At 51.3% G+C, this 17521-nt stretch overlaps 9 protein-coding genes across 9 annotated transcripts; 6 read left to right on the top strand and 3 right to left on the bottom strand.

Moving 5' to 3' along the window:
• Window positions 1–705: 705 nt before the first annotated feature.
• CC77DRAFT_1035463 (class I glutamine amidotransferase-like protein) lies at window positions 706–1515 on the top strand (the record flags this gene model as incomplete). Its single annotated transcript, XM_018526938.1, has 1 exon — window positions 706–1515. One exon carries the CDS (start codon window positions 706–708, stop codon window positions 1513–1515), a length of 810 nt encoding a protein of 269 aa, XP_018380111.1.
• Window positions 1516–1806: 291 nt separating this feature from the next.
• CC77DRAFT_1066747 (hypothetical protein) lies at window positions 1807–2850 on the top strand (the record flags this gene model as incomplete). The annotated part of the gene is made up of 2 exons (XM_018528924.1): window positions 1807–2068; window positions 2126–2850. 2 exons carry the CDS (start codon window positions 1807–1809, stop codon window positions 2848–2850), a joined length of 987 nt encoding a protein of 328 aa, XP_018380112.1.
• A 438-nt stretch (window positions 2851–3288) lies between these two features.
• CC77DRAFT_948160 (hypothetical protein) lies at window positions 3289–3900 on the bottom strand (the record flags this gene model as incomplete). The annotated part of the gene is made up of 2 exons (XM_018535182.1): window positions 3289–3526; window positions 3635–3900. The coding sequence occupies 2 exons, from the start codon at window positions 3898–3900 to the stop codon at window positions 3289–3291; spliced, it is 504 nt and encodes a 167-aa protein (XP_018380113.1).
• Window positions 3901–4621: 721 nt separating this feature from the next.
• Window positions 4622–5536, bottom strand: CC77DRAFT_948209 (NAD(P)-binding protein; the record flags this gene model as incomplete). Its single annotated transcript, XM_018535186.1, has 1 exon — window positions 4622–5536. One exon carries the CDS (start codon window positions 5534–5536, stop codon window positions 4622–4624), a length of 915 nt encoding a protein of 304 aa, XP_018380114.1.
• A 660-nt stretch (window positions 5537–6196) lies between these two features.
• On the top strand, window positions 6197–8461 carry CC77DRAFT_554945 (hypothetical protein). Its single transcript, XM_018532154.1, has 3 exons — window positions 6197–6576; window positions 6624–7856; window positions 7938–8461. Exons 2-3 carry the CDS (start codon window positions 6674–6676, stop codon window positions 8213–8215), a joined length of 1461 nt encoding a protein of 486 aa, XP_018380115.1. The 5' UTR covers window positions 6197–6576; window positions 6624–6673; the 3' UTR covers window positions 8216–8461.
• A 27-nt stretch (window positions 8462–8488) lies between these two features.
• CC77DRAFT_1025588 (HET-domain-containing protein) lies at window positions 8489–10758 on the top strand. The gene is made up of 2 exons (XM_018526093.1): window positions 8489–8989; window positions 9041–10758. The coding sequence occupies exons 1-2, from the start codon at window positions 8689–8691 to the stop codon at window positions 10666–10668; spliced, it is 1929 nt and encodes a 642-aa protein (XP_018380116.1). The 5' UTR covers window positions 8489–8688; the 3' UTR covers window positions 10669–10758.
• Window positions 10759–11008: 250 nt separating this feature from the next.
• On the top strand, window positions 11009–11984 carry CC77DRAFT_948405 (hypothetical protein; the record flags this gene model as incomplete). Its single annotated transcript, XM_018535197.1, has 2 exons — window positions 11009–11117; window positions 11167–11984. The coding sequence occupies 2 exons, from the start codon at window positions 11009–11011 to the stop codon at window positions 11982–11984; spliced, it is 927 nt and encodes a 308-aa protein (XP_018380117.1).
• A 1650-nt stretch (window positions 11985–13634) lies between these two features.
• On the top strand, window positions 13635–15786 carry CC77DRAFT_554639 (hypothetical protein). Its single transcript, XM_018532153.1, has one exon. The coding sequence runs from the start codon at window positions 13729–13731 to the stop codon at window positions 15556–15558; it is 1830 nt and encodes a 609-aa protein (XP_018380118.1). The 5' UTR covers window positions 13635–13728; the 3' UTR covers window positions 15559–15786.
• Window positions 15787–16499: 713 nt separating this feature from the next.
• Window positions 16500–17468, bottom strand: CC77DRAFT_1000812 (DUF1242-domain-containing protein). The gene is made up of 4 exons (XM_018523132.1): window positions 17162–17468; window positions 17082–17109; window positions 16803–16997; window positions 16500–16633 (listed from the first exon to the last, which is right to left on the bottom strand). Exons 2-4 carry the CDS (start codon window positions 17082–17084, stop codon window positions 16613–16615), a joined length of 219 nt encoding a protein of 72 aa, XP_018380119.1. The 5' UTR covers window positions 17085–17109; window positions 17162–17468; the 3' UTR covers window positions 16500–16612.
• Window positions 17469–17521: the final 53 nt, after the last annotated feature.

The following is a 17521-nucleotide window of genomic DNA, read 5'->3' on the forward strand; positions in this document are numbered from 1 at the left end:
TGGGTGTTGATAGTGAATGAGCCCGCAGGTAACAACAAACCGGGGCCGTGCGGTTGATTTCCTTCGACGTGAATTTCACATCGAGCAACGTACATATTACTACGTGGAAGTATTCGGTCATTGCAATCCAGAAGCAGGCATGGTGACGTGAACGAGACAGGAACGATGATGTGGACTGCCACGTGCGCTTCGCTTTGCGATTTCTCCATGAAGTCAAATCAGAGCGTTCAGATGTGCTTTCCGTGTCCTGCCATGCTTGACTTGCTACATACCTCATTTTCGGAGTCTGTATCCTTTGCGACGTGATCTGTGCATGGCGGTCACGCAGACGAAGAGTTATAACACTCCCTGGTACGGCTGACGTGAGATCATAGTCTGGAACATGCTCTTCGATGTGGTAAATCGACTGAACAACCCACTAGGAGCCTCTCCTTGATGGGAAGGAGGCTTTGTGAGCATGATGTTGTCTAACGATCGCTATCAGCATTGTCGCGAACATGCTGGCGGTTTAGGCGTTCCACCTCGGTGTGTCTAGCTGAATCAGTGAACTCAGCTGGGACTGAAGCCACAGTCGCCGGTTCGCACATATGCAGACTAGCTCGGTAATCATTGTGATGGTATGTATTGAGCCCTGCCGCACGACAATGAGAGGAAGTTGTCGCTACCACGCACAACCTTCTTCCTACCCCGCCACTTCAGAAAGCCATGACCACCGCGTCCGCCGAAGTTTTTCCGGCCTCCGGTACCAACGGTACCTTCGACCCGTCAGCCGTCAAACCTCCATTCTTCGACATCAATGGCAAAAAACCCATACATTATGGCGTGTTGCTCTTCCCTGGATTCCAAGCGCTCGATGTCTTTGGTCCTCTTGATGTCTTTAACTCGCTGTCCATGCTATACCACTTCCCCACCAAGTTGACTATGCTCGCCGCAGACGGCTCTCCGGTAGAGACTTCGCATCAAAGAGCTGGCAACCAGATGTTTTCGCATCCCGAGACGAACGTTTCCCAGAGCTTGATTGTAGATCGCACGTTCCAAGAGCAGCTCGACATTCAACAGGCTGGTGCATTTGCGGACGCGCGGGGTGGCGCCATCGACGTTCTCATCGTACCCGGTGGTGTCGGTACGCGCAACGATATGGACGCCGAAATTGAGTTTGTAAGGGAAATATACCCTGATCTGAAAGCTCTATTATGCGTATGCACCGGAGCCACCATCTTGGCTCGCGCTGGTGTTCTGGATGGCCGACGTGCGACGACGAACAAGCGCGCTTACACATGGGCGACAAGTACAGGACCAAACGTGAAATGGGTTGCAGAGGCACGATGGGTTGTAGATGGAAATATTGTCACGGGATCTGGTATCAGCGCGGGTATAGATGCGACATACGCCTTCGTGGGACTGAATTATGGTGAGACGATTGCGCAAGAGCTGGCTGATAGTGCGGAGTATGTGCGTTGGACTGATCCTGATCATGATCCGTTTGCGAAGAGATGGAATGCCGGCAATGCGTAAGGGGGTTCGGTTATCTTTGTCGTCTACTACCTGATGATACTTTGGCTTGATGGGCTGTGATCAGGTTCATTTCACTTGCTTGTATCGTACTTACGGTGCTCAGGTACACCTCAGCTGCCTAGATCGAGCGTTGTATTTCACTTCGCTATTGTTGTGATATGGAGCAGTATTACGTATATGTTCCGACTATTCACTGAGACTACATGCAGCTTCCGATTCTTCTTCTTCTCTCTAGGTTATCTTGACCCAGCCCTGTTATTTTCTTTCTCAACCTTTCTACCAACGCCTTCGATGCAGCGACGCCAGCAGCAAAAACCCACGCCGGACGCGAGATTTAGTAATCTCGAACCGCTTCTTCTGGTCATACGAAAAGAGCTTGGCCTCGACTGGTGTTTCTACAAGGAGTTCCTAGAATGCTTCCGAACAGCGATATTGAAGGGCGAGGACACTTCGATTTGGGTTCACCACATCGAGCCACTGGTACAAGAACCAGCCCTACAGTTCGCGCATCAAGGCGTGCTTTTCCTATTGCGTGAGATGCTACGAAGCAAACGTAAGTGATTCCAAGACATTGATTCACCTTCACTTTCTTACCACTGACAAACAACAGCTCCTCCTTCCACCAACATGGTATCTCCATCACCCCTTCCCAGCGGCCAACCTCCGCTGCCCGCGTCTCCCACATCCGATGTACAGCCCAACTTCATAGGTGGCCACGCGCCTATAGCTTCCCCACTGTCTGCTGTCAACACGCGACCTCCACCATCATCATCACCCGCAAATCAGCTACAACGCTATCGTGCCCTAGATCAAGCGCCCGCGGTGTCGCTGTGCTTCGACCGCCGCGGACCGCCTGCATTCGCCCCTACCAACATGTCCAGGCTTCCTGCACCGCCAATGGCGTCCTTCAGCTTTGACTATTCCAAACCGCTCAAGCAACAGCCAGTCTCAGCCAACTTCTCACTTCCTTCCGCAGACAGCGTCGCCTTCTCGGGTGAGGAACGCCGCATCACAGTCGAGCCTCTCAAGTCCGCGTACTCTGGTGGGTTCGTTCTCCACCAGGATCCTGCGTTCAGGCAGGACATCCAAGAGTTCTTCGGCCATAAATACCCTACGGGTAAGTCAGAGACCAAGTACTACAGTCAGAAGGATGTGCCACCGGTTTACAAGGCTGCAGATGACGATCTCGCGGTCTGGAGGGCAGACGGAGGAACTGAGAACGTGGGCAACGACAGTGGTGGAGAGGGTTGTTTGGAGGACAGGATGAAGAGTTTGGAGGATAGGAGCCGAGAAAACTTATTGGAGAGGTTGCGTTACAAGCTTTTCAACGAGTAATCTCAACATCATCGACTGACGGTATGGTCGCTTGCGCATCTTGGGCGTTTAAGACGGACGGAGTCAGTACGCGAATGGACGACATACGATTGGTGATAGCGAAGAACATCCGCCCACGACGACCCTTGGGTTTTCGCGGGTGAAGTTGATGACGTGGGTTTTTGATGGAACGATACTTAATGATAGAGGATAATACAAGATTGCGACTTTTCACAGCGCTCTTCTAGCATCAGGAGAATGGGCTTTCGAGTAGGCTTGTGGGACATTGGTAACGATTCTCTATTGGTTCAAGTTTATCAAATGGATCAAGGTTATCGGTAATACTTCGTAGCATATACGTGCGGGTAGAACAGCACCTTTTCACCAACATCACCATTCAATTTCAAGTAGCATCTCATGTACTAATTCACGCCTGACCACTATATTCCTACAGCCTTCTCAAAGCTTCCCTAGCAATCCACCTTTCTCTGGCTCAAACGGCGTTATCATGTTCGTCTTCGCCCATTCCTTCTCCGCTTCCGTCCCCTCAAGCGGCGGAACGATACCATTAATCTTCCACTGACTCCTGTCGGCTTCTTCGACACTGTACTCCCAATCGTAACCCTGATCAGCAATAAAAGGCTTCAGCGTCGCATCGGCCCACCGCAAGAAGCGTTTCTTGGATTTTTCCGAGGGGCTAGTCTAAGTCAGTACACATCTCGAAATGGATGACAGTCGACATGGACACGAGACACATGATTTCGCAAAGCGATCAGGTAAGAAGAGCAGGGTAGAAGAATCTTACTCAGGCCTAGCGAAATGCTCAATCTTAATCCTGATAAACGGACGCGTGCTATCGGGTCCAGGTTTGTCGGCAGGTACATCTGGCGAAGGTCTGGCTACGCCGCCGATATAGTAAGAGTCGGGCTCTATGGGTTGGAAGAGGACAACTACATAGCTTCTAGGGAGATCGACGGAAGCGTAGCCATCTGTGAGGACTTTTGCTAAGGCTTTCTTGGTGGCAGGGTCGGTGAAAGTGTTGGGTGGATGGTAGAAGACCCAGAGAGGCATTGTAGCAAATGGATATAGGAATAAGAAGTGGGAATTTGAAGTTGGTGTTAAGTGTAGTGGTGAAAGACGTCTTTGCATCTGGCTGGTGTTATATTGAGGGATATATGACAGTGAAACATGTTTAGTGATGTTGACAAAAAGCGTGATGTTGTGAAATGTGGTGTACCTCTGCCTTGGGTGGATGGCACGTGTGCGGTGCGTATGTTGGAATAGTAATCAACCATTTTAAGTAATCCAATTACAAGCGCCTAAACGCTTACTGAGCCGAGGCTAGAAACAACGTTGGGATTGGTCTATAGATCTTGGTACAAGACATGATTCGTCCTAGTGATTGGCCTTCATGTCGAATATACGTTACAGCTCTCAGGAGTGCAGATTTATTTGCCGAGGATCGTGTGATGATGCCATTCTACGTCGTATGGTCTTACAGCACCCAGTAGTGTAATCAGGCATGAATGTAATCAAACTTGGCGCCAAGGTGCCAACCGCCTGACTACGAGGGTATACAGAGATCTGAGCACACCATGGCCAGATGCTAGGAGGCTGCACGGTAGCAAAGGATTAGACGAATCAGGCCTTCGTGAGCTTAGTCATAGTGGAATCACTGATTAAACATATGGTGAAGTAACCATCATGATATGACCATACTAGTGCCGAGTAGCGATGCTTCTTACAAGCGGGGATGGTTGGCTATCATCACTGCGAGCAGTCCAGCACTCGCTCAAAGGTCCGACAGAACCCTGCGTACGACTTGGTCAAGATCGTCCTCTTGCAGTCCAAGCATTTTGTTCGCGAAACCTTCCTTCTCCTTCCAATCCGCAGCAACCACCCCCCATACTGCAACGACTTCTTCTCTTGCTTCTCCATCGCCATTTAGCATCTTCGGCCTAACAACGTCCAACTCTTCCTGGCTATTCTGATCAATCCTCTCAAACTTCTCGCCTGTCGCCTTCTCCAGCGCAGCGAGAACCTCAAGCTGTGTGACATGGTGGCTGTGAACGTAGAGGAGTCGATTCGCGGTCTCATCTGGCTTCTCCAAGATCTTGATGACAGCCTTGCCGATGAAGTCAAGGTTGGACGCAGAGAACTTGATGTTGCCGCCGTCGAGGATATATGCTTTACGGGCCTTGACGTCGAACTTCAATAGGCCGCAGGTCATTCCCCAGTCGAAGAAGTGGCCTGTGACAAGACTTGTCCATGTAAGTTTTCCCATGCCACCTTCGCGCTCCTTGCTTTCCAACGTGAGCAGGTAGTCCCGAACGTCCTTCTTCCCTTTCATCAACGGCAGAATCTCATTCGTCTTGTCGTCTGCAGAGTCGCAACTTCCAAACTCTGCGGGCATCACGCGCTTCACGCCGCCCTTGAATGCGGCGTCGATGAGCTTCTTCTGCGATTCGACATGGCTTCCAGCGATGGTGATGACTAGCGCGTCAATGTTGTTATCTCGCAGCGCCTTGGCGACCTCCTCAACATTCAAATCATCGGGTACTGTGATGACTTTGGTCTTTGGGTAGACGGACTTAGATGTTTGGCGGTTGAGCACGAAGATGTCGAACTCGGAGGATTTTAGCGCGTTGAGGACGGGCGCGCCGAGCGTGCCAGTGCCGCCGATGAGAGCGACGTTGGTGATGGTCATTGTATGGCCTGTCGATTTATTCGAATGAAGATGGGTCGTGGGGTGAGATACAGTTCTGGGCATGTAGTCGAGGAGGTTCACGCTTCGTGGGGAAGGGACTGTCGGCTACGAACGCATAGTCACGGTTCTGGCCATGGTGGCACTTTCAACACGCCCTTTGAACTCTTCAATATCGGCCATTTGACGATTCTCACCAAGATGAGCGCCCGGGTTTCCTGAGGACTCCGCTATTTGCCATCATAACAGAGAACAGACGCGTCTTCATGGTTTAAGCTCGGTGACGTCATGGCACATTCCCCACCTCCATTACCTGCTTGCATTCTGTTTTCATATCAACTGCAGCAATATCGCCCTGCGTGCATCACTTCTCAATGAATCGGTCCTATGCTACGATTTCATATAGGGACGATGGCTGATTGGTACATGCCACAGGCAAAGACATGCCGACCGCGCCGCATCCCACTTTGAACGTGCGATTGCGGGGTGATTGACTGCGAGCACAGCATGATACGGCTCCTGGGTTCCTCTACAAACTCCGCATCACGACTTATCATCCTCCACCTTGCCTGCTACCGGACTAGCGCAAAGAAGTGTATTGCCAATTTCCCATTACTCGCTGTGAACGTCGCTCATCCCCGAGATGCCCGCCTTTGAAGGACTCAGCCCGCTGTCATCCTCTACTTCAGCATGCGTAGTTCCCACGATCGAAGAACATGAAATGACTTACCAATACGAGCCGATTGTCACAGATGAAGAGCTGCGTGTCCTTCTTCTAGAATCAGGCGTGTTTGAAGAACCACTAGTTGGCAGTCTCTTGATACGAAAGATAGGAGAGAAAACGCTCTATGATAGAGACTGGGATTGGGTTCCGAAAGGCGACGGCAATGAATGGGATTGCGTATCGTACTGCTGGGGATCACAGAAAGATTACACATACTTCAGCTGTGACGGCTATTCCCTTCGCATCACAACCACGGTAGAGGAAATGTTGAGGCATCTACGAGAGCCGTTCATGCCATGATATCTTTGGATAGATGCCAGTATGTAAGATCGCACATAAGTTTGGTGTTGGCTAATTGGTATCTAGTATGTATCAATCAAGCTGATAACAAAGAAAAGAGCCTACAAGTGCTCTCAATGGGAAAGATATACACAATTGCCAGCAATGTGGTAGTTTGGCTCGGCCCAGCAACAGATCAAGATCGAATAGATGATTTGCTCCGCATATTCGATGATCCGGACGTGGACAAACATGCCTTTCGCGTGCCAACCAGGCCTATCGATTCGGTCTCTTTTGCATTTCCGTCTCTCGATGCGTTCTTTTCACGGGGGTGGTTCAGAAGAAGATGGGTACTACAAGAAGTGGTTCTAAGCCGCGAATTGACTATACGATGTGGACGTCATGAATTCACGTGGCAATCGTTGAAACATAGCGCGCAAGTTCGTTTGAATCATGAAGACAACTTCCAATGGAGTGCTGGTACTCAAGAAGCCGCGAAGCAAGTCATTATGTTGTACGGGCATAGGAGTAGCCCGAAATCCACTTTGAACCATGCCCGCTTATCCGATAGCGAAAGTAGATTGATCTACTCACGCATACTTCTGCTGCTGTCATCTTTTCATGCGGCCCAATGCGCAGACGAACGGGATCGACTGTACTCGCTCTATGGCATGTCGCCTAGGTCTTACGAACAGTGTCCCGTGAACTATGGAGTTCACTTCTCCCGCACCTATACCGATTTCGTTCACGCGGCCATCAAGGCCGGCCTAGGTCATGAAGTCCTTCATCATTCTACTACCTTCGGAAACCTCTCGCAGCAGGATGAAAGCTGGCCTTCATGGGTACCAAGCTGGAACACTATGAACAAGATGCCAGATTTGGGGTCCTGTGTCTCTCTAGTCGTGAAAGATCAAGAAAATAGTCTGACGAGGATTTTCTTCGCGAATCCCAAATGCTGGAAGTACAGTGCTGAATTCACCATGGTCAATATTGGAGAGATGAAAGGATTGTGCTTGTCTGGCAGGATTCATCCTATCGGCGATACCCAAACAAGCCGGGGCTGCAGTACCGCGATGCAATTCGTCATGGACAGGTTGTCACGATGGCCTGTTGCCGGACCGTCCCACGATTCCTTAACCTTGGCAAGTCCAGTGTTAGCAGTCGCGATGTATAGCGTCAGGTTTTTAGGTATCAAAAGCGAGGCTGACGTCGACAAGTTGTCCACAACGCTTTTACCCTCAGGCGAGGAATCAACGCGGTGGACAGTATTGTTAGGTCGACAGATAGATCTCATACATTGCACCATTGATACGGAGATGCGTAAGCAACTACCAGATGCGACGATAGTGCCAGCCGATTTCGACAGCACTCGTCTCTTGCAGGAAGCTAACCAGTTGTTAGACGGTCAGTATGCGTTCTGTCTCGATACCAGCGATGAACTCATATTTGGCCTTGCTTTTGTGCGTGTAGAGCCTGGAGACTTGGTATTTCGCAGGAAAACGACCTCATATCCCGGACTTGTCGTTGAGCCTGTATGTGCCCTGGTCATTCGGCCATATCGATCTTCCAACTCGCCACGTCAAGATCTTTTCCGTCTCGTAGGTGTTTGTGTGGACTCTTGTGCTCTCATGCATGGCTCGGGTCCAAGGTACAAGGAGCGCGATATATTTCTAGTCTAGAGATCGGGAGAAGGCTGATGCGTGATGTGTGCCTTCCCTAGAGTGATGTCGGACGAAATGATGAAATGTGGAAGTCAAACAGCATCGAAGAGCCTCAAACCAAACGGTAGCCCTTTTATCAGTTGTGCCAGCAAATACCGGCTCATTGTTTCGCATTTACAGTGTCTTTAGAAAATCCAATGTAAACTGAATGAGTACGCTTTGCAGTAGCAGGCATGTGCACAGCCCCGCCACAGCCTACCTGAACGTGCAGGTGCGGGGTGCGGAAAGGCTGGCTGCAGCACCTCAACCACTTCATTGCTGTTTCTTTCCTGCCCTTTCGCTCATATTTCATAATTCAATAACAGCATGGCTTTTTACACTGCTCACCCTCAGCTTATATAACTCGATAGCCTTGAGTCGACGCCACTGTTCCATGACATAACGTACAGTTTGCAGACTTCACGTCAGCGCAAAGATCACATACACCCAGTATGAAAGACCGCAGAGACTATGAATACCAGTCAATCGATGCGAAACATCAGATTCGTGTTCTGCACCTGGAACCAGGCGCGTTTGCCGAGCCGCTGATTGGCAACCTCTTGGTGCGGAAGCTTGGGGATGACCAAGAAAACCCACCAGCGTATAGTTGCGTTTCATATGCATGGGGGCCTCAGCAAGACTTCACGTCTATTACCTGCGATGGAAAAAGCCTTCGTGTTACGTTGGTCGTAGATGAGATGCTGCGATACTTGCGGAAGCCCAAGAAAGCACGTCATTTGTGGATAGACGCGAGTATGTGTTGATGTATGTTTCTCTGAATGAGTGACACTGACTAGAGCGTAGTATGCATTAACCAGTCCCACAATGTAGAGAAAAACCATCAAGTACGTTCGATGGGCAAAATCTATGCTTCAGCTCGCAAAGTGCATGTTTGGCTAGGCCCAGCCGCTGACGAAGATGCACTTGCTGTCGATGATATTTTCGAGCCGGGTGAACCTGACTACGAAAAGAGGTCGTTTTTACAATGGAGACACTGCCGAGCTTTCCCTGACAATCTGACGCCAGAGTTTTTGTCCTTAGAACACTTCGTTTCTAGGAGTTGGTTCACAAGACGCTGGGTATTACAAGAGGTATTTCTTGGCCGTGACGTGTCCATCCACTGCGGAGATTGTAAGATGCAATGGCGACCGTTCATCAAAAGCGTGTATGCACTACTTCGGGCTTATACTGACCCGGATATCAATCACGTTCTCCATGGTCGAGTTGCCGCTCTGCATAAGCATCTCCGCAGTATCTCTCAGATGGACTCTTTCGCTTCGAAAGGTAGGACCAGTGGTCATTGGGACGCTGTTGAAGATTCCTGGAAATATTTACTGGACCTTCTCAGCGCATACAGTAACACCGTGTGTTTGGATGAACGCGATCGTTTGTATTCACTGTATGGCTTGTTTGAATTCGGAGGATTGGTAGCAGGACCGGTGGACTATTGCTCTGTGGATTACAGGATGCATTTCTCGCATGTCTACACGATGTTCGCAAGCGGTGCTGTGGAAGCTGGAGTGTCTCAAGATATGATAATGCACACGATCCAATTCGGAAGCCTCGCTGATCAAAACGAAAGCTGGCCTTCATGGGTTCCAGGTTGGAACTTGCCAAACAAGATGCAGCATATTACCGACTGGTTCGCCGATCACCGTTTGTCCCAACACCAACAGGACCATTGGCCATGGTCTTTGTTGGGGAGTTCGAGAAGGCATTCATGGACGGAATTATCTCCATGGGGGTTGTTCGATAAGCGTCTTATATATGCGCACGAGATGAGAGCACTTCCACTCCGTGGCTGTATTCACCGTATCTGTCATGTTCAGTCCGGCACTGTTCACTCGGACGCAATATCGTATCTCGAGGCTCTTGCAAGGACTCAGCATGCCATGTCAAGTCTCACGATAGAATGGGTCGTGGCCTTGGCCATGACCTGTGTGCCGAAGTTGCTTTCCCGTCCACCGTTCGATCTTCGAAACTTCTGCGATGGGAAGTTTATGGATGAATCTGTTGAGGATATCCTGTTCTGTCATGCACAAAGATTTATGGGATTACTATCGGATGGTGCATCAGAGGAACAACCGGATAATATATCAGAAGTCCATGTCGATTGGCTCGAGTTCGCTTCCGAAGCAAAGCGAATATTAGAGGGCCTAGAATCATTTTGCTATGAAGTTGAGGGGTCCTTTACGTTCGGTATCGCCTTCGCACAAGTGAAGCCTGGCGACTTCGTGTTCCGCATGCCGGGTGCAGTCAATGGAAAAGATGAAGAAACCGGGGAGATTTCACCTTCGGCTTTTGGGCTGATTATACGGCCATATCACTCCCAGAGTGATGCAGGTCCTGCTATCTTCCGTCTTGTGGGCATGTGTGTTGATTGGTACCCCGATGTGGAGGATCCGGAATTTGTCGAAGTTGTTTTGGTGTAGGGGCTGTCAAATTGAAACACCAGGTTACGAACAACATCATCAGGCTGCAATGTAAAGAGACGGAAGCGCTGGAGCATGCGACATGTGTGAAATGTAGCTATCTTGCGATGCGAAGGCGAGTGTCACGCCATCTTACGACCGAACACACCACCATCACGCACGAGCCACCTACCTAGGTCGGACGCCTTGTATATACCGGACGCGACATTGATATATGGCTCAACTATATCAAACAGTGTACTCAATATCACCATTCAAACATCATCTCAAGATCTGCAACCAAAATTGTTCATCAAAAAAGCGCAACTACTCTCACCGTCTACAACTCAAAATGCCCAACATGACACCCCTCAACCGCCGACCAATGCAGCACATTGACCGCCGCGACCTCTACACCAGCCTTGAAGCACGGATACAATACCTGCATTCATTTCTCGACTTCAGCTCACGTAAGTCCGACAAAAGTTCCCCTATTAGAGCTTCGACTAACGGATGCAGGCGACATCGAAGCCCTAACAACTGGCGCCAAATACATCAAAGCCCTAATCCCCGCCGTCGTCAACATCGTCTACAAAAAGCTGCTGCAGTACGACATCACCGCACGAGCCTTCGAAACAAGATCGACGTCGTACGAAGGGCCGGTGGACCCTAATCTGAGCGAGAACTCACCCCAGATCCTGTACCGCAAAATGTTTCTGCGGGGCTACCTTACAAAGTTATGCAGCGACCCGTCTAAAATGGAGTTCTGGGAGTATCTCGACAAAGTCGGTATGATGCACGTGGGCCAGGGACGAGCGCATCCTTTGCATGTTGAATACGTGCATATCGGTGTTACACTCTCGTTCGTCCAAGACATCATCACCGAAGCAGTACTTTCGCATCCTAGACTCAAGATGGATAAGAAAATCGCATTAGTCAAAGCGCTGTCAAAGGTCATCTGGATTCAAAACGATCTCTTTGCAAAATGGTACGTCCGCGATGGCGATGAGTTTGCAGACGAGCGATTAGTGCCTGAGGTTGAGCCTGAGGGTTTCTTGCATGGGAAGAGGGTTCTGCGTGACGGCAGCGAGAGCGAGAGTGAGATTGAAGATGCAGCGCTTGCGGCGGGTACTTGTCCTTTCAAAAACCTGGCAATGACACCGGGTCGAGAAGGCGAAGCCGCGCTGAGGAGCGCGATAAAGCGGATGAGTCGAGGGGAAGAACAAGTCAGCGATGGCAATGTGGTGGGCGCCGTAGATGAGCCGGCATCGACATCACCAGGTGTGGGCGCTTTCGCTCACAGTGCGATACCACGGGCTGTGGGTAGCAGCGCGTGATTTGCAGAATTTTGGATTGCGATAGGCGTATTTTTCTTACTTTTCGATCATGTATCCGGCGTTCTCGATGGTTGGAGGGTCCTGGTTAGGGAGAGACATCTGGATTCGGAGTGGGCATCGGAGCGGTTAGCCCACGTGCCGAAGCAACGCGCATCGAAAGCACGGGCGAAACCGGAGACGGAAGAGGGCCCGGGACCGCGATCAGCTTAGCCCTCAACGCAATCCATCACCATTTCTAATAAGAGTCATTCTGCCATAGAAGTTGCCTCCATCAAGTGCTTGTGACTCGGGACAATTTTTCACAGAACATTCTCGTCTCTTTGCATCGTATTAGAAATATGATTGCCAAGCCTTCACTGCAAGTCACATGACGTCTTCAATCGTGAGAGGATGATGCATGGAAGCCGATCGCCATCGTGGTGTTGAGAATGTTTCAGCTGGGGGGTGCACTCTCGCAGCGTATTAGTGGACCGGCTGCTAGTCGCCAGTGTGTGGAGGGCAGGACTAAGGCCAGGCTAGGCTGGGACACCGGCGGCACTTTGTGGCGTTGGCTTGGCTTGCATGCGCGTCCACACTTGGAAGCATAATTGACCTTGGGCATCCTTGGGGCTAGGACGAGTACCTTGTTCCACACAGCAGGAGTGAGGTGTATACTTCACCGGACGTTGATCGAGGCGTTGGAGGTGTGGTGGGAGCGACCTGCGCAGACCATCGGAGAGTAAATAGTGTCCCTGGGATCGTTCCTTGATCCGACGCTTCCGCTTTGTTATGAATTGTCGGTCTACGCGAAAAAAAAAAGTTGTCGTGGGCACATTTGACTGATAGATCATCTCATGGTGCCCTCCCAGTGCTTACCACGTTGCGAATCCCCCGCGGACAGCCCTAAGCCGGCAAGCCGAATGACATAACGACTGAGACAAGACTTGAGTCGTTAAACGTTTGCTGGCAGCAGGTTAGCGGACACGCCCCTTGGCTAACACTTAGCGAAGGGCCCCATAATGATGTAAATTGCGCGAAAAGCAAACCTTACGCGTTGAGTCGAGAGCGACATGCCCCAGTGAGATGAGCGAGGGACACTGGGCGGGGGAGAGGTGCGATATGTTGGATGGCTGTTATTTTTCGCATGTGAATTGCTTTGTCGACGACTTCTGTCTGAGACGCAAGGGCACACATCGCCAATTCCGGCAAGGAGGTGGCTCGACAGGGATACCCCCGCTAGCGCCGCTTAGCTTAGCCCGTACGTGCGGAAATGCGCTGAATGACTGCTCCCCCCCGAACTTCGTCGTCGCTGCCCTTCATCACAACATCATCGCCATCTGGCACACCATCCCCAACCTCCTCCCCCACCACGCCTCTACACGGCCTTTTGTAGCCCTGCACAACTGTAATACACCCCTCTATCCTGTATTCACGAATTCTTTTCTAGGATTTCGTGCTGGTGCGGCTGTTTCTTCCTTATCAAGTGGCCGATCATCGCGCCTCTTGCCCTCCACGTCACCATCGCAACGGCTTAACTGCTTGTTGCTTCTCTTCCTGCACTCCTTCGCGCACACTTGATACCCCCTACCTGTTTTAATATCCCTCCCTCGCACGACTTCTGTTCGATTTTCTCGTCGAACTCCAGTCGCGCATTACTGTTGGCGCAACGTCATCCTGCAGCCTTACTAGCACCTGGACTTCGATGCGCACGACCCTCACAACTACAGATGAGCTCTGTTGGTTTTAGGCTTCCACTTCTTTCACAATGCAGTCCATGTTCCGCCTCCCATGGTGTAACGAGTCGCCTGGCGACAAGATCATGGAAAAATCTACCCTTCACAAGTCAAGACCGCTGCCGGTCGTCGACATGCCACACTTCATGAACAAGATCAAGCGGAAACGGACTGACAGTCCTGAACCAGTAATGAAGAAGTGGAAGGGCGCGCATGGTGAGATTAGAGCTGTCAACGGAAATGCAAACGCAAAAGCCGCTGCCGAAAATGAACGTCCTGCAGACGCACCCAAAGCACCTGCAGAGGTCCTAGACGTCAGACCAAAGGCGCAACCCTCGAGGAAAGAGGGCGCCAGCAAGAGCAAGGCATCGAAATCTTCGCAACCGACCACCAAATCTGACTCTATCAACACGCCATCTACTACCATGGACTCTGGACTGACTCCTGTGCAACAAGCCATCGAGGCGCAAATCAACTACGAGATTCTGCTGAAACACAACGAACTCCGTTTGATCGAACAGGAGCTCGCCAAATGCCAGGTTTCCCTCGAGCAGCTAAGGCGGTGTTCGCTCATTCCTTTCCCGGGTACCGAAGGTCTCAGTGAGGATGTCAGTCTCGGCGTTGGTGCTTCGTTGCAACCCGCCTCTGGCTTTACGGAACCGCAGTATGCTGCTCCTTGGGGAGTGACCGACGGCCCGTACACTCGGCATTATGCAAAATGGTTGATCTCAGATGCCAAGTTCGACCCCGTTTCTGAACGCGCACTTGCTCAGCAAGCTCAAGGTTACTTTGGCGCTGGGGAGGGTAGGACGACGCGCGGCAGCTTTGCTGACTACGGGTCAGCTCACAGAGGCCGCACGTCGCGAACTTCGACTGGAATGTTGAAGCTCACTCCTCTTGGTGAAACTCCAGCACCAGCGCCCAAAGTTGACCCGTTATTGCACAAGCGATCGACAGACGGCCAGTGGGTGCGCTTGTACTGCGCTCCCTGTGGTCACAGCAACTTTTCCAACACTCAAGGTTTCTTGAACCACTGTCGTATAAAGCATCAACAGGTCTTTAAGAGCCACGACGCTGCAGCTATTACATGTGGTGTGCCTGTCGATGTTAACGAAGTCGGAACTCCTGTTGCCGCCACCGAACCAGCCAGCACCCCAGCTGCGCCGCCAGCCGTATCTTTCCCCGTCCCTGCTACTCCTGGTATCGTCCACCCGCTAGCATCACAGACTGCACCTGCTCCCCAAGCTCGGGAAGTACATCGTGATCCAAATGCCGCGCCACGTGACGACTCCAAGACTGCCACGCCAGCTAGCTTCGTCAAGTCATCATCCATGCCATATCTCGCTGCGCGTTTCCAGAACAGCGGCGTACAAGGCGACTTCAAGGAGCTTGTCGAGACTGCGCGTTCAAAGGTCGACCTCGACGCAATAGACGCCTCGGATGACGATAGTCCGGCACCAACTCCTGTCTCGGCCGTGCCACCCCATCTCGCTCGTCTCCCTGCCAGCGCTCCCGCAAGCAAAGCCCAATCGTCTCGACCCGGCAGCAAGAAGGGATCTCACTCCAGCCACGCACGCCTCCCATTGTCGTTTCCCTCACCCAACAACGACCACCACGAGCCTAGCTCACCGGTAGATCATCATCTCAGCCCCAACACCGTTGAGTCGAACCCTGGTCTGGTTAGCGACCACGATGACGACGATGACGAGGACGCGGACGATGCGCATAGCCAGCCTGATCTCCACCACGTTGACGTCATGGTCGAGGACGGTAGCGACGTCGAGGGTGCGCAAGAACGTAGGGGTTCGCGACCGGCGCTCCATGGGTGCTTTGAAAAGGGAGAGGGGAGTCGTGATCACTAATGGCAGTTCAAGAGCGAGTTAGGTCCGGCTCTTGTGCTGTGCAGCGGTGACGAGAACGACTTTCTGATTCCCCTTTTTCTTTTTTCACGATGGAGATGGTTATGTTGCTCATGGTTCTATTTTTTTTTTCCCTTGCCCTTTCCCCCAATCTACTCTTGAGAAACTTTGGTTTTGTGGTGGTGGCGTTTTCTCTCCCCACTTGTTCGCTTATACATGGGTTCTGCCAGCAATGGACGGGGAGTTGGGTCCATTTGACTGGGGGTTTTTTGGTCCTTGTGTTTTTCTCTCTTGCTCTCTCTCTCTCTGTCGTCCTTGTCCCTCAACTTGTTTGTTCTGTTATGGAAACGCTTAAAATGTCAGAAACTCTCATCTCACGAGATTAGTCCAGGCGCTGGAGACGTCGTGTATCATCAACTGCTATAGTACGAAATTGGGTGTGTGTGTGTGTGTGGTGTTCTATTGGGGTAGATGGATTCGGCAGGGTTTTTTTGTGCTGGTACACTGGCACAGCACGATAGCAGGTGTAAAAGCTTGCTTACATGTTTTGTATATATCCTTTTTAATTTTTATGGAAAGAACAAAAAAATCTTTTGAAATGCTCACTGGTTTGCAATGTGTGTGTGTGACTTGATGAATGGCTTCGTTTCTCTTGATTCTATCGTGCTTGGGGGTCCTTTTGAGCCTTGTCGAGTCATGACTTGCACAGTATTTGTCTTGTCTGTTGACCGAGGTGCTCATTCTCCGCTTTCTACTTTATATCTACCTTGTAAAGTTTGGAGGAGCCTTTATTGGACTCGACTACAATGAATAACGTGGTACGCCATGTTAGAATAATGAGCCGACCATGTCCGTGCCGTGGTTCTTCGACACGTAGGTAGCAGTCTATTCTCATGAACATCATGCCTCACATCTTATGACGATGCTCATTATCAGCTGGGTGGGTAAAAAGAGGTGGAGGAAAGGAAGTAGACAGAGAGAACCGTGGAGGTCTCGCCTTCTAACCATCCTTTTGTCTCCCTGCGCGTGTCCCCCAATGTCCCCTGTACAACGCCGCTCAACTCATAAATTGCAATACCTATATATCGTCAGCCCTCCATGCCGTGTAGACATCTAGTCCCCCTCGATTCGATATCGTCTCCCCATCCATCCATCCAACCACCCCATTCATCCATCGTCCCCATCGTCCCTGTTCCCCCCTCTTCGTAACCCCGCCATTCGTCACATCAAGAGAGCCCTTGACTTACAGCCATGACCACGCACGCCAGACTGACATACGGACTCAGCCTCTCACCGATCCTGGCAGCCTTCCACACGGGGCTGATGTAGTACGAGTCCTTTCTTGAATCGAGAAAAGTAGGGAACGTGGCGTGCGCGTAGGTAGCGGTGCAGATTGTGAGGAGGATGACGAGGAGGAGGGATTGGAAGTTGAAGAGAGCGGTCTGTGGGAGGGCGTGGGTGCGTGGTTAGCTGGTTGTTGTTGGGGGTGGGGGAAAGGGAGTGCTGGATGATCGGGGTTTACGGACCATGATTGTGGGAGTGCCTAGGTGGCTTCTGGGAGACGGTGAGATAGAGAGAGAGGGGATTGCGTGAATGTGAGACGGACAGCGTGAGAGGTAGCTCGTGTGTTGCTTTCTTGTTGATTTAGAGGAAGGGAGTTGATTTGGAACGGTGGGTCAAGAGTTGCTGCCTCTGGATGCGCGCGCGCTTCTGAACTAGATTGTCGTTGTTGTGGTCGCAAGCATATGCGCCGCGGCGGCCTTGTCAGGGGACCGTGCGCGCCCGCATGCGACCTCCGGGAGGGATCGTCATTGCAGCACGTCGCACGTCGCGCGCTAGTCTTGCGGACAATCGCGACTCCAGATCCATCGCCAACTCCACCTCAGAAGCCCTCCTACGTGCTCAAATCCAGATCCAGATCCAAAACCCCCCCCCCCCCCCCCCGTATCGCGCTTCGGACCCGCAC

This window comes from Alternaria alternata (genome assembly GCF_001642055.1).
Source record: "Alternaria alternata strain SRC1lrK2f unplaced genomic scaffold CC77scaffold_30, whole genome shotgun sequence".
NCBI lineage: Eukaryota > Fungi > Ascomycota > Dothideomycetes > Pleosporales > Pleosporaceae > Alternaria > Alternaria alternata.